The following is a 16,279-nucleotide window of genomic DNA, read 5'->3' as shown; positions in this document are numbered from 1 at the left end:
CATGTTAATTGCAATGAGGTGACTTTTCAGCTAATTGGAATTTAAAGGTATAATTACTATTACCAGATTGGAAAATGTAACAGAAAATAACCAGTAAAAGCAGTAAAATGAAGTACTAGACATGTTACAAAACCTGAACTCTTAATTTCAGCAATTTTGAGTGAAAGCTCTCTAACAAGATTTATTGGTTTGAGTGAACTATTTGCTTTAATACAGTAACCTTTTTTGGAAATTATTAAAAATGGCTGACACTTTTCTTAATCTTCTATTAGAATGCAAGTAAATATTTTTCAGGTTATATTAACTTCATAAACTTTTCAATATGTCAATGTTATTTCAAAATTGAAAGATTAAGGTTGATGATTCCCTGTTAAAATATATTATACAATTTTTTCAAAATTGTATTTATGATTATATTCATTAAATCTCACTACATATTTAGACTTTTCAAATAGCCTGGTGAGTAGAATGTGACAGAGAAATCATGACAAATACCCAGTCTTTTTCTTGTTAGGGATTTATAACTACAATATATGTTTGATTTTTGTCCACATCCTGAGCCACTTGGTACATTTTTGTTTTGTAGATGTTCATTATGAGTTGTTGTGATGAATGCCGGAAAGCTCAATTTACTGTAGCTTCATTTTTAACATATGCTTTTCTGATTTATCTCTTTATAAGGTACTAATTAACAGCATACCGACTCATGTAGGAATTTTGTGATTATTTTCTATAGTGAAAAAAGAGCTATACACAAAGTCAGCAAGGAGGACATAAAAAACAGGCAGGAAACAGAGAGCACTAATGAAAAATTAAGTTTTTCAGTCATATTTTTGTTTACATTATGAAGTCTCAGTAATCTTCTCTAAGTGTAGCATCACTGAATGTCACAAAAATTTATTGACACATTGAAGGCCTCTTTTTTCCTGCCAGGCTATTTAAAATTATTTCATAATTAATTTATTCCCAGATGTTATTCTTATGCCTTTCTGAATCATTATTCATCAAAAACTGACATCATATGACATGTGAAATTGTTGGCACCAGTTCATAATTATGTCTTCTAAAAACCTAAGGGAACAGCTAATTCTTTCAAAGTCTTGCTTCTAGATAAAAATTTGTTGGTAGGTCATTCTGACAATGTTTGTAGAGGTTTTCCTAATGTTTGTGAAAAAAGCCCAGGACAGGCAGTTTGGTGTCTCTCAAGAATACCTTGCCTACATTAGGCACACCAGCTAAAAGTGTCAGATATATTTGATAAAATGCAAGAAATTGCAGTGCCATCAGTCCATTGCACATTACATATTATATTTTGTTGTAAGAATATTTTTTGACATGATCATGTTATAAGTTGTGGCTAATCACTTAATACAATAACCAAAAGCCAAGCATAGGTTTAGGTACTGCTCAAATAATGGTCAGTTTCATTCAAAAGTGTTGACCAGGAATTACATAACTCCTACCTGCATGCCTGAAAACGTGTTTCTGAAAGGTAAACTATTTTACCTCATGACAGGTACAGTCTAGCAATCTTCTGGCTAAAAGGGTAAGATAACTGAAAAGTGGGGGAACCCATTCCACTTGGAATTAATTTTTTCTAGAGGTCTAGTAGAATTTAAAGAACTGATCCATCTCTGCCTATAGGTTTAAAGAAAAGTTATTCAGATAGTGCAAGTATTTGGTTTTTTTTAAAGGATGTCTTTTCAATTACACATGAAGAAGTATGTTTTCTGAGAGATGATAGAGAGGGGATATGGTGCAACCCAAAAATATTTACTTTATTTATTTATATTGATTAAAAATAAGTGACTTCTAATTTTAATTTAAATTTATTTTAGACTGATAATTAAATTGTTTTTTTCTGTCTGGTTCAAAGTCAGCATTGATCATGTTCTACTAGTAGAATGTATGCTACGACAATACATGGTTCAGATAGTAAATTCAGGAAAATATTGTATATTCTACCAGAACATGAGTTCAAAACCTTATATTTGAGTAGAACTTTAGCATTGTTCACTTCTGTTGATGGTGATGAAATATTTAATTTATAGAATTACACAATTGTTTGGATTAAAGGTTTGTGAACTTCATTTGCTTAAAGCAAGGCCAACTTCTGAGTCAGGTAAGGTTGCTTAGCATTGTTTGGTCAACTTTCAATTGTTCCAAAGATAGAGATTTCACAGACTCTCTGTGCAATCTTTTCCCATGCTTTACTAGTCTCGTTGTGAACCAGTTTTATCTTCCTTTTTTTCTGTTTGGAATGTTCCTGGCTGAAACCTTTGACTTTGCCTTCAAAGCTTTGTTGTGCACCCAAAATGAAGTGACAAACTGGAATCTAATTGGAAATATTATTAATCTACATATTTCCAAAGAGTTGTTTAATATCCTCCAACCAAATTAATATCAATACAGGACTAGTATTATTCTGCATAGTAAAATATATTTTAGCTTCTCACAGCATAAACTCCAGGACAGCCAGACTTTCCCTGTGCTATAAGACGTGAAACGGGTAGAGTAAAACTACAGTTCTGTGTTCCATTCTTTGGACTACATTCTTTTGTTCTTCCAGTGTGATTGTCAGTAAAATGATCTTTACCAGTAAAACCTAGTAAATCATACAAGTAATAAATTTATATTTATCTCAGAGTAGATGAAATGGAAGTTTCTTAGTATTTCCTTCTCTCAATGATGTTAGAATTCGTTTGAGTTGTTGGCTTTGGTTTGATTTTTTTTCTCTCTATTGAATGTGTGTTAGGCAAATACATATATTTGAAATCTTTATTCATTAAATTTTCAGAGCTTTAAGAGTGATACTGGGCTATAATGTTGCCCAATTTTAGAATACAGAATATTAGGATAGTGGATTTCTAATACAAAAATCTGCTACTGATTAATTCCATAGTATTGGTGAAATTATTTTTCATGTTCATGGAATTAAAAAAGTGATATAGGATTCTGTGTTAAATTTGCACAGCAATGTTCTGGTAGCGTGGGGCTGCAGGGGTGGCTTCTCTGAGAATCTTCTGGAAGTTTTCCCCATGTCCAACTGAGCCAATGCCAGCGCTGACTCCAAGATGGAGCCATCACTGGCCCAGGCTGAGCCAATCAGGGATAGCAGTGGCACCTCTGTGACAAAATATTTAAGAAAATAAAGGTTTTGTGCAGTTGTCAGAGAAGAGAGGAGTGAAAAGGTGTGAGAGGAACAGCTCTGCAGGCACTGAGGTCCGTGGTGAATTACAAGGAGGAAGTGATCCATGCACCGTTGTTGAGATTCTACTGCACCCCAGGGAAGCTCATGGTGATGCAGAGATCTCCTGCAGCCCTGGAGGAGCCCACACTGAGCAGGTGGATGTGCCTGAAGGAGGCTGCGACCCCATGGGAAGCCTGAGTTGGAGCAGGCCCCTGGCAGGACCTGTGACCTGTGGAGAGAGCAGAGCAGCCCCCACTGGAGCAGGTTTGCTGGCAGGACTTGTGACCCCATGGGGGACCCATGTTGGAGCAGCATGTTCATGGAAGGCAGTACCCCATGGAAGGGGCCAGGCTGGTGCTTGGTTTGTGAACAGTAGCCCATGAGAAGGACTCAGGCTGGATACATTGGTGGAGGACTGGGTCCTGTGGGAAGGACAGCATGCTGGAGCAGATGAAGGTTCCACTCTGAGGAGAAAGCAGCAGCAAAAACAACATGATGAATTGAACATAACCCCCATTCTCTGTTCTCCTGCTCTGCTGGGCAGGAAGAGCTACAAAATTTGGAATAAAGTTTAGCCTGGGAAGGAGGGAGGGCTGGGGGAATGGTGTTTGTAGGATTTGTTTTAGTGCTCACTATCCTCCTCTGATTTTGATTAATAGTAAATTCCACCAGTTTCCCCAGGTCGAGTCTGTTTTGCCCATAATGGTAACTGGTGAGTGATCTCTTCCTGTCCTTAAGTCATGAACCTTTTCTTGTATTTTCTCTATGGCAATAGACATTTAATGATTATGGCATAATTACAGATTTTAATAAGGTTCTATTCTAAAAATTGTGTTATTATTGAGTACTATTCAAATTTCATCATTTTATTTTTTATGTGAATAAGTACATATATATAGAAAGATGGAAGGCAAGATTATAGCAATATTGAGATTTGCCAATTTTTCATTTATACAGAGTATGACAGGGGAATGGAGCCCAACAGAAGAGAACAGTGAAAACAAACCTCCTCTTAATAATAACATATTGGGTCATGTACTTCGTAGACTGATGGAAATGTTCTATCCTCCAAAACCCAAATCTTCACGTGAATTTCCTTCATTTCCCGTCAAGGGATGTGTTTTGGGAAAAATGTTTAGTGGAAAAACTACCTGTGCAAAGTTTGTTGAAAAAGGTAGAGGTTGTTTGTTTGTTTGTTTGCCTAAAATTCTTTAAAATGTTTGTGTTAAACTCCCACTCTTAAATTAAAATTGTTTGGGCAAATCCTTGCATTAGTAATTCTTGAACCTCAGATGCATCTGTATTTTGCTGGGGTTGATTGCATGTCATTCCTTTGTTATATTCCAAAATAAACTTAGAAACACTGGACCTTGAAAGTAATATTAATATTGTACTGTAATGTCAATACTTTTTCATTGAGAATTGGAAAATTATTTTGGTAAACTTCTTTGGAGATACTGGTTTTAGAAGAGACTAGCAAGATAGCTGTGTGATTGTCGATAAATACTGTGAAGTCATTACAGAGAAGAAAGAATGAAAACAATTTACATTAGAAACCCAAATTAAATAATTAAATTAACTGCTTGTAATAGTTTCTCTGTATGTATACTCAACTCATATTGTAGCTATCTAATGTTTTTGTGTATTAGTTTGCAATATTCAGGTACTATCTGTTGGTACTCTGGTTCAGGAGGCCATTGAAGCTTTTCTTAATAATGAAATGAAAAGTGAATCCAGCATAATTTCACAGGAAGCAGAGAGTTCTGGAGACCAAAATGAGGTAAGTATATTCCGCAGTTTTGATCTTGGCTCTAACAGGTAGAAGGGGATGAAATGTGTAAGGAAAAAAGCATGTTTGAATTTTTTTACTAAATTTCAAACCTAATTCTAAATTTTGACAGGTAAGACTGGAAGAATCAGCTTGAATTTACAGGCTTGTTTTTTCTGTAAGATGTAATTTTCATTCTAATCTATTTCCTCTCATATTTGGTACAAGGCCCAGGAGAACTTACCAAATTCACCACCAAATCTTCTGGAGGAGCTCCAAATAGAGCCCACAACAGAACTTACCACAGGTAAGTATTTCTTGTTGCACAGATTTTCCTGTGTGTCTCAGGGGCTTGGGATACCTCAGTCATTTGCATGTCCCAGCAGACATTTTCCTCAGCCCTCCTTTTGTGGAGAGATCTGCAAAAGCCCTTTTTGTTACCCTTCGGGCTAGACACAAGACAAGGCCTTTTCCCCATGAGGAAAGCCAAATACTGAAACAGATTTCTTGGAGAGGTGGTGTAGTCTCCATCTTTGTATGTTTTCCAGATCACATGGGGTAAACAACTGAGAAACCTGGTCTGACCTTATAACTGATGCCACTTTGAGCAGAAGCATGTATTTGAACTAGGTGACATTGAGAAGTTCCTTCCAACCTGAATTTCTTAATGCTTCTACGATTCTAACAATTTTATGTACCTTCTGTATTGATTTGTTCAAAGAACAATAACAAGCCATGTACTTTTATTATTTATCTGTAATAATGAATTTGATAGTAATAGCATCATCAAACTTTATTTTAGAACCTATTTTAGACAATTGTCTTGTTGAAAAGGATCCATCCCAGCATGAAATCCAGGAAGAATTTGAATTGGATAAGAGTCAGGATGGCCTATCCAAGGTTAGTAGTCCAATTTTAGTTTCTACTTTATAAAAAGACATTAGTTAAAATGGTGAAGTCAATTAAATGGTGACACCTTTTTCATCATTTGGAACAATTGTCCATCATTCAACAATTGTCCTGTTGAAAAGGATCCATTCCAGGAAGAAATCCAGGAGGAATTTGAATTGGATAACAGTCCAGATGGCCTATCCAAGGTTAGTAGTCCAATTTTAGCTTCTACTTTATAAAAAGACATTAAAATGGTAAAGTCAATTCAATGGTGACAGCTTTTTCATCATTCAGAATTACTGACATCAGTTCAAGTATTTTCTATATTTTCTGAAATATGAAAAGGGCTTATTGTGAAAATCTGTTCTTCTGTATGTTGTTTAGAGTTGTGCATCTTGTTAAAATTCTATATTTTCTTGTGAAATCTCACATTTACATAAGATGTGGTATTTTCTATGACATTTCTGAGTTAGCAAAAATGTATTTCTGATTGCTGCTGCCAAGCAGATACTTCATCCCATGACAAGGTTTCTTTTCTTTATGTAAAAAATGCTTAATTCTACAGTGATTTCTTTGGCCTACTGCTCATTCAAAATTACTTCCAGAGCTATGATATAAAAGAATCCCTGTAAAACTAATGAATTTATATGCTGCTGTATGAAATAATCAGTGGTAATGGAAATCAGAATAAGCTGAGAACCCTTAATTAAGTGAGAAACACTTAATTTTAATTTTTTTGGCCTTTATATCCTTGGTTTTTCTATCATGTTTTTTTCAGTTTTTTTTTTTTTTTTTTGAGTGTAGTCATGGAAATCTGCTGGAGATTTCAGTTAAAGTAGGATTTTCTACAATTAAAACTATTATCCTTAATAGACCCACCCCCCAGCTATTGAACATTGATAAATAACAGCCACTGTCCCCAATATTTAATAAATAAATAAATAGTAGGTGATATAAAATATGGAGTTATACACTTTTCAAAGACTCTTTTCAATGACTATTATGGACATTCTGAGCATACCTTGCACTCTTTCACAGCTATCTGTACGTGCCCAGCTTGGTGCTGCATCACAGAAATGGCTGAAGAACGGCAAAAATGTTCCTGATGAATTACTAATTGACATCCTATTGGAAGCCATTACGTATGAAATTGTATAGATACTTGGTTTTATCTACTCTTGTTTGACAGAAAATTGTCTGAACTACCCCGAAGTACAGTTAGCACTTAAGTTCCTACATGAATATCATTTAAGTTGTAATACTCCCATTAGTATACTGTAAGTTGTAAAATAGATTTTCCTATTTATTATTTCAGCAAAAAAGTTATTTGAGAAAACTTAAATTATACCTCTGAGCAGTCTCTATAGAGTGGTTTTAAAATCTTTATTTATCAAGACAGCAAAAATTGTTTGTTTCTGATTTTTTTCCCTTTAATTAGACTTGATGTTATTTTGTTCTGATTTAAAATCCATTACTTTACAGTCTAATAATATCTGTCATATTCTGTGTGGATCAGGAAATTTAACATACTGAATTAAGAATGGATGATGGTTAGAGCAAGCTGTTCTTTCAGTTTTATTATTAAGCTATCATTTCACTGTGTAATTCTGGTTCTTCATTTCCTTTTAGCCAAATACCACCAGAGAAGGGGTGGATTGTGGAGGGGTTTCCAATGACAATTAATCAGGCAAAGCTATTTGAAAAATCCTATACAGGGATTGATGTAGAAGCAAAAGATCCAATTTCTGAAAAGCTTTCCCTTGCTATAGATCCCAGAACCCCTAACAAGCCTCCTCCTACCTCACCTGCATTTGATGTTTCTATATTATTGGATATTTCAGACAGTCTGGTACTGAAACGTGCAGCTGACATGAAGTGTAAGTTTCCAACTCCTATTAACAAAGTAAAATGACAATTAGATATCTGCAAGTTGTAGTAATTAATGCAAAATAGCATTACTGGACAATTTCTGTATATCTCACAGTACAACTTTTGTTAATTGTGCCTTGAATACTTCCAGGTTATTTCAGATACTTCTATTTGTTTCAGTCAAAGGCAGATCAAAAGTGTGCAAGTGCATGTATATATGCTTTTTTTAATTTGTACTCTCTTTTGTATTTGAGCTCTCACTGCAGCTGAGATAGCTCAGTGGGTGGTGGTAGATATCACATAAAACAGCAGCAGGAAAAAACTACAAGTTATAATAGATGCAGAATATACTGCATTACAAGTGAGTGTCTGTAAATAGTGTTTTTCTTCAGGAGACACACTTATAAAGGGAAAAAGGAAATTATAAACAGAGGGATGTGCCAATATTCATTCCCTGAGAATGCCAGAATAAATTCCCTATTGATTACTGCCTTTGTCTTGTCTTCAGTTAGTCAGTGAATTATCAGAAATCAAAGTCAATTCTGGCCAACCAAGGCAAAAGCATCAAAGGCTTTTTGAGAGCTGTTTCACTTCCAGACCACACATTTTAAGACGTTGATGAAGCAGAAGTTTTTTTAATGAGTATGTTGTGTATTATCCAAATTAGGAGGAGATTCTTCTTTGATGTTTTCATTGCAGTGCATAGATGGCAAATAGCTTGAGTTAAAGCACCATTTACCTTTAGCTTTTATGTATTGGTAGGAATGAGGATGGGATAAAATCTTTAGAGCTTTTGCTAAAAATCTGGTGAGGATAAATGTACAGACACTTGAAAATTGCTAATTTTAAGACCTTGTGCTGCCAAAACACTTGTGACATGTGTTTATATTTAATATAATCTCAGAAATACACATAGAATTTATTTCATAAGATGTAAATGTGATGGTAGAAACAGTCAAAAGACCAATTGAAAATCTAATGAATCAAAGGCTTTTTAAAATTTAAAGAAGACGCAGAAAGAGAGAATACTTTGTCTTTTAATGAAGTGACATGTCTGTTCATTGTGAAAAGTAGGTACTTTGGATGAAATTGGGAAAATACCTTCTAATTGGTAGAGTAGATAAGCCTGAAGTAGTCGCCCACAAGAATGCTTCATCTCTTTATCTGGAGATTTTTATGGCTGAAAAGCATCCATAAGGAAATGTTAGTACTATAATTGACTATGCACTTAAACAGAGGAAGAGGCAGGACACCCTGCTGGTGTTGGCTGGTGCTGGCTGTTACCCAGCTTTTAAGTTAAGAAATGTAAGATCAAGGAACACTGAATTTGTTCTTATAATGATGATCTTAGTTTGGGTGGATAACTCTCTGAATAATTGCCTTTTTCAAGATATGCTTATATATTGGTTTTCCACACAGTAGATGAAAGAAAGGCATGTCAGGCTGAACAGAGCAGCGATCAAAATTCAGATGCCGAAATCCTAGAAGAGAAGATTGACTTGGCCAGGGAACAGGTGCTACATAGGTAATTTATATGAAGTACAAAAATGTTATTTCAGCCAGATGTTTAGGCATATAACTGATCTGAATGGCATATGTGATGCAGGACAATAGGACAATACTTACATGTTTAATGTTAAGGATTAGACCTTTCTATAATGTGGAGCCTAAAGGGTATTTTTATTTTCTGCACAATATAAATCCTCCTGGAAATTAAGAATTGTTGTGTTTTGATTTTCTAGGGTATTGTTCCAAGGAGAGTTTAGTTTTCAGGTATATGTTGCTTGAACTGTGTATACATTCTGTATATATATGTGTATCTATGTGTGCACTTGTATCTGAGGTCTGTCACACATGACTGCCCTTAAGTGAAATACATTTTATTTGAGTTAGAGATTTTGTAAAATGTTATTTTCCAGTTCTACATTTACAAAACCCACTCACTTAGTTTTCTAATTTAAATTGAATCACTAGATGTTTAACTTTACACAAAGAGGAAAATAAAGAACAATTTTTTCTTCTGAATATTTGATACTGTTAACTGTTTCAGACTATTCTATAATGTATTACTACTGGTTTAATTGTGATATTAGAAAGCAAATATAACTTGTGACATGAAAGAGTAAAAATACATTACTAGTTATCAATGGAATTCTGAAAACTTTCTTATATTTAGAATGATGGGGTTGATGTGGGTGGAGCTGTTTTAGTGTTAAATTAGATGATCTGCTTTTTCTTTTAGTTATCAATTTTAGAAAATGTTTTAATTTCCATTAGTTATCTTTTAATTTAATACATTGATATGATTTTTGTAGGATTTCAGGCTTCTTAAAGACGTGGCCAAAATTAGAGAAATGGTTTTCAGTCCATCAAAACAATCTAGTGAAAGTAAATGCAGAGACAGAAGAAAGTCTTGTGTGTGAAACAGTGAAGGATATTATAATAGAAGAAATTGTGAAAAATCAGAATAAAAGTAAGTTTTCGTAGTCTTACTTTCTAGAATTCAGTAACAAAAGACTTTGTCTTTTATAATTAACACTAATAATTACTATATAAAATTATATGTCAACCTACATTTCTGCTGCCCCTGAAAAAATCTGAGAATTTGCCAATTACTGCACCAGAAGCCTGAACTTTTCTGTTGTGTTTTCACCTTTTCGGAATATATGGACCAATTTCACATAAAAATTAAAGCATTAAATTCAGTCCTTTCTTCCTGGTTTAAAAATTACAGCCAGTATCTTCATCTATGGGATACCATAAGAAAGTCTAACTTGCCATTATGAACATACAGTCAGTATCATATATCCATTGCAGCATAAAAGTATGGATAAGTAAAAGTGGTATTGACATTTAATTTTGGTACATCTTTGTTTCATTTTTCCTCCTCATTATCCAGAAAGAAGGAATAATTTAAAATCATTAAAAAAAAAAAAAGAAAGAAAAACAAATAAAGCATCCAAGGGGACAAATGCATCATGTAAACCAGCAATAGCGACCTCTAAATAACCAGAGTTTTTTCATAACTATTTTGAGAAAATCTTCATGTGTGTTCCACCACCAAAAAGAAAAAAAAACCAAACTTGAAAAGCACTTGTAACAGTAAAAGTTTATCCCATTACTCCTGTGCAAGGTTTCTAGTTCATAGGGGTTTTTTTAATATGCCTGGTGTATAATTAATGGCCCTGCTAGATTCAATAGCAAAATCGCTATTGTTGCAAACAGAGTGAAGATTTTTTTAGTTAGAATCCAGCTGTTATATAGAAGTATTTAAGGGCTATTTACTCCCTAAGGAAAAATAATACCTGGGGTCAATTAATAAAGTTTAATTCCGTATCTATGTTCATAGCATCCAAGCTGTCCTTCACTATTAGGTTCATATAAGCAGAATAGAGTATCAGGTTAGTCAAGTGTGTTTTCCCTTCAGTGAATCCATTCTGACTACTCCTGATCAGCTTCTTGTCTTCCATGTGGATAGAGATGGTCTCCAGAATGATGGGCTTCATCACCTTTTCAGGGATTTAAATGAAGCTGACTGACTGGTAGTTCCCTGGGTCCTCCTTCTTGCCTTTTTTGAAGACCATGGTGACATTTACTTTCTTCCAGTCCTCAGGCACTGATCCTGGTCTCCATGGCCTCTCAAAGATGACCATGAGCTGGGTGTTCATGTCTGCCAACTAGCGATTATGTCTGCTAGCTCCCTCAGCGCTTGGGGATGCATCCTGTTAGGTCCTTGGATTTATGGATGTTGAGTTTGTTTCGGTGTTAACAGATCCAGTCTTCCTTGAAAATTCCTGATTTCATGAGTATATTTTCGATGAACAACACCTAAGTAATGAAATAGTGAATCTGTTCCATTATTTGAACCTATGAGAGCAGCAGAGATGTCTAATTCTGTTTATTGATACTTAAAATAAATTTGGAAGTATTAATTGCACATTCGTATCAAGGGTCTGCTGAAGAAATACCACCAGAAAAAGAAAGATTTTCACCAGTTACAAATGAAGAAGAGGTTTTACCAGTCACAGATGAAGAAGAAAAGGTTTTACCAGTTATAGATGAGCCTTCTCCCTTGCCTGAGGAACCACCAATGATCGAACCAGGATCAGATGAATGGATTTATGTAGATGAACCACTTCCCCAGGTACTCTAATTCCCAACTGAAAATCTTAAATAACAAAGTATATATTTTTCTTAGTGTTTTACGTATGTCCTACCTAAACCTTTTGCATCATTGCATGTTGTTTTTTTCAATATTTTTCAATTAAAGGTATGCTATTACTTTGTGATAGATGTACAAGAACAGTTGCTACTAAAATACATAAAATAAGGAATTGTACTTTCAAATTTAATTTTGTTTTTTAATTCTGTGCAATTATCATGAAGAACACAGCTGCCAAAACAGTATTTCTTTTTAGTATTATGAAATACTAACACAAACTTAGATCACTTTTCTTTCTCTGACAAGGATAAGTTGTGGGTCTCATACAAAGAGTAAGAATGAGGAGAGTGTGCACTAATCTTTCTCCTAGTATATTTTTTTCCTAATATTTTCTCCCCAAGGAAATTTACTCAGATTCTAGTGATCGGAAATTTAGGAGTTTTCTGAAATGGCTGTACATCTGCATCTTGTGCTTAGTAGCTCTCAATGGACTTTTCTTCCATGATTATGTTTTTTAGTTGGTTTTGTAGCTTTTTTGAAGCCATTTGCTTTTTCTTTTCTGTGACGTAGTTTGTATAATTATGTTAATTCTGGAAAAATATTTCTGTTTCTTCACTTTAAACCATGATATTTGCTTGGATCATTTGGTGACCCTAATTCACAGTGACACTAATTCACATATTGAGAGCTACAATGAATTCTATAATCAACCTTTGAGGGCATTTAAGATATGACAAGCATCTCTTAAATGTTTATTTTGCTGAATGTTGCTTTTGTTCTCCAATCCAGTTATAATCTGTTCTACTTCTTCTGTAAATTTTTTGAGAGGAGTGACTGGGACTGCCTGCAGGTTTTGAGATACAGATTTTTCAAGGGTGGACAATGATGATTTGAAATTTGTTCTGTAATTGTTTTCCTAATGTTTACCAGCTTTTCCTGTTAACTGCCTTCAGCTCACATATGCTGGGTTTCCTCTGGCCATGGCCTTTGTTTACATTTCATAACAGTCAGTCAAACATCACTTTTGCAACACTAGGCAGTTAGCTTAGATTTTTATGAGCTCAAACAGTTATAAGTGACCAAATTTTCTTATTCAGTGATCATTCAGTATCATCACCTGTTTTATGAGCATATCGAAAATAACAGATACTGGAATATTCTGCTGGAATTTTCCATTCCTTTGGAGACCTACCAGTTTTTCCCAAAGGAATTCACAGGATAAAAGTATGTGTTGGTACAGAGTGTCTAATCAGCTGTAAACCAAAATAAATACATAGTGGAAAAAAAATCAATAATATTTCATGAAATAATATTTTTGTGTATTTGCTAATACTACAGATAAATGAATTACTAAGACATAAATCAATTAATTTTGATGTTTTTAAAAATTCACAGGAGATAATTGATTTTTTAGTACCTTACTGGGAAATGGTAGAAAATACATATATGAATACAATCAAAACTGTACTTAGATGTCTAAGAGATGAAAAGTACACTATAATTCATTACACAGCAGATATTAGGTAAGTAGGAATAGTATCTTATTACATTAATATTAGCATTTTGTATTTTTTGGCCCATTCTGTAACCCAAAAGTTATTTTTACTGTAATTTACAGAAAAAAATTTCAAGATTATTTGAAACGTCCACATCTTAAGCAGGAGTTTGTATCTCAGTGGCAAGCAGATTTTAATTCAATTGCTGATGAGCTGCAAGATGATGAAGAAACAAAAGCTGAACTACACCAAAGGGTTACTGTAAGTAAATGACAGAAATTACAATATATCCTAGACTATTATTTCCTTGTATACAAACTTGATATAACATGAATCGTATAATTTACTCCTTTCTTCCTCTTTACAGTTCTTCTTAAACTATGTCCTTTCCTGTTGTGCATAATCTGTCCTTTAAAATTATTCCTCTGTTGTTTGCCCATAATTTTCTTACATTTTGCTGTGGTATTGTGGTACACTGTAAAAGAAATATTTCTCTGCTCTCTTTTTTTTTTTTTTTTTTTTTTTTTTTTTTTTTTTTACATTATGTGGTTTTCTGAGGTTTTACTAGTTGAATATTTCTATTACAATCTAAAAAATCTTGGCAGTATTTTATTTTTTCTGTAAATTATGTGATAGTCTCTGCTTTCTAAAACTAATTCTGTACTTACAAAGTACATAGAATTTCTTGGGATGTTTTGATTCAGGTAGATCCTTTCTAGATCATGACAAAAATCCATAACTAAATGTCCTAACAGAGCCAGATTTAGTATAAGCAAAAATAGAGCTATCTTTGAATTAATCAGATTCCATTCCAGAACAGACATGATTTTTAATTGAGTACTATCAGAAATGCTCCCCAAAAAGGAGAAAAGGAATACTGACAACATTTATAGTTGAAGGGACATTTGAGGAATAATGGATTAATTCATCTGAGATGAAAAAAGCATTGCATGTCCTTTTGCATAGAAATATTCCAAGAGAATGGAGTAGAAGATTGAAAAATCATCATCCATATTCCTAATTTCTACTGAATAGCATTATAAAAAGACTGGAGTCACTCTGTCCTATATTTTAGAAAGATAAAATTAAAACATTTGGCCTTTTGCTCATAACAGAAATCCATGTTTGACATTATCCAGTTCAAATTATGTGAAGAGGAGGTTATAGTTCAGTATGATGCAGTGAAACTCAGATACTGCGATAAGCCTGAGAACTTTGGAGTGAATATATGATTTTCAGAATTATTTTCTTAAGTAACCCATTCACTCATTGTGAATCCCAAACCTGTGTGTGATTGTGAAGATGATCTTCCTCTATGCTGTTAAAGCCATGCTCATTGTATCTCCCTGAATGTATGAATTCTGTCAGCCATCCTTCCTTGCTGTTAGAAGGAAAGAGGAAATGAAAAGAGTGACAATCTTCATAATGTTTTTCCTCAAATGTTTCCTCAAACTCACAGACTCCTCAACACTGTCATTTCAACTGGACCCTTCCTAAAACACTGGAAAATACCAGCTGTAACATCTGAAAAATAAATTTCTCTGATATCAACCAGGAAATTTAAAAACCCACCCCATTTTGTTATGTATGTAAAATTCCTTAAAGGCCCAAAGCCCAGAAGGCAGCCAAGACTTTGGCCTGATGTTGTGGTTTAACCCCAGCCTGCACTCAGCCATTGACCCACCAGCAGTGGGGTGGGGGTGAGAATTATAGAAGTGAGAAAACTCCTGGGCTCAGGTAAAGACAATTCAACAGGCAAAGCAAAAGCTGTGCACAGAAGCAAAGCAAACAAGGAATTCTTCCACCACTCCCCATAGGCAGGCAGGTGTTTGGCCATCCCCAGGAAAGCCGGGTCCAATCACACCTAGTGGTGACTTGGGAAAACAAACACAGCCACTTTCAGTGTCCCCTCTGCTTCCTTCTTCTCCCTCTGCTTTGTATATTGAGCATGGTGCCGTATGGTATGGAGTGTCCCTTTAGTCATATGAGGTCAGCTCTCCTATCTGTGTCCCTTCCCAGCTCCCTGCTACCCTCAGCCCCCTTGCTGGTGGGTTGGGATGAGGAGCAGAAAAGACCTTGGCTCTGTGCAAGTGCTGCTGAGCAATAATGAAGTCATCCCTGTGTTATCAACACTGTTTCCTGCACGAGTCCAAATTATAACCCATACTCACTGCTCTGAAGAAAATTAACTCTTCCCCAGCCAAAACCAGCACACATCCTAAATATCCACAGAATTACTGTGGATAAAACACACTTCAGCAGCACATCTCTATCTGTCTTCCAGCAATTTCTCCAAATTCTCTCTCAGTGCATTGCTATCATTGAATATGATCAGTTGCTTGCTATCACTACGTCTCTTGTTCCAAATAGGAGAGGACTGAGCAAATGCATCCCTTTTTAGTTTTTTCACCACCTTACTACAATAAAAGAAGGAGAGAGAAGCTGCTTCACTGTGAAAAGAGAGAGAAAAAGTAGACACTCATAAAACATGCTTTCAGCTTCTGCCAGGGGAATATAACTCACTGTATTCCTCTGCAGTTTTCTCCACTGATTACAGTAAATCAAAACTGTGACTGAAATAATATGAGGACAAAGAGTAAAATCCTTCATGTTACATGTTTAAGAAAGATACTGGAAAAAGTTATACGTCAGTTGTACAAAACATTAGTGTGTTTTTTTGTGTGGTGTTGCATTTATATGGAAGTTTTTTTTGTGGCAAAGGGGCTGCAGAGATGGCTTCTGTAAGAAAGCATGGTAGCTGTGAGAGAGGAGTGAGAAAATGTAAGAAACAGGTCTATGGTCACCAAGGACAGAAGAAGAAGAAAAAAGAGGAGGTGCTCCAGGCACGAGAGTGGAGATTCCCCTGTGGCCTGTGGTGAAGGCCATGGTGACGCAGGTTGTTC

The 16,279-nt window shown here is 34.9% G+C and overlaps 1 protein-coding gene across 1 annotated transcript in view; it reads left to right on the top strand.

Annotated features, from left to right (window-relative positions):
• SPEF2 (sperm flagellar 2) overlaps nt 1-16,279 on the top strand; it is a 73,748-nt gene that overhangs the window by 21,145 nt on the left and 36,324 nt on the right. The window contains exons 10-20 of the mRNA XM_041419454.1: nt 4,148-4,364; nt 4,840-4,970; nt 5,193-5,265; nt 5,761-5,858; nt 6,888-6,991; nt 7,479-7,726; nt 9,138-9,243; nt 10,034-10,191; nt 11,669-11,862; nt 13,276-13,403; nt 13,499-13,637. Of these exons, the coding sequence (XP_041275388.1) occupies nt 4,148-4,364; nt 4,840-4,970; nt 5,193-5,265; nt 5,761-5,858; nt 6,888-6,991; nt 7,479-7,726; nt 9,138-9,243; nt 10,034-10,191; nt 11,669-11,862; nt 13,276-13,403; nt 13,499-13,637 (1,596 nt within the window). The remainder of the gene's footprint in view (nt 1-4,147; nt 4,365-4,839; nt 4,971-5,192; nt 5,266-5,760; nt 5,859-6,887; nt 6,992-7,478; nt 7,727-9,137; nt 9,244-10,033; nt 10,192-11,668; nt 11,863-13,275; nt 13,404-13,498; nt 13,638-16,279) is intronic.

The sequence above is a fragment of the Onychostruthus taczanowskii genome, unplaced genomic scaffold (genome assembly GCF_017590055.1).
Source record: "Onychostruthus taczanowskii isolate IOZ18803 unplaced genomic scaffold, ASM1759005v1 scaffold108, whole genome shotgun sequence".
Taxonomy (NCBI): Eukaryota; Metazoa; Chordata; class Aves; order Passeriformes; family Passeridae; genus Onychostruthus; species Onychostruthus taczanowskii.
Note: the sequence above shows the minus strand (reverse complement) of the source record. Positions and strands in the feature narration are given on the sequence as shown.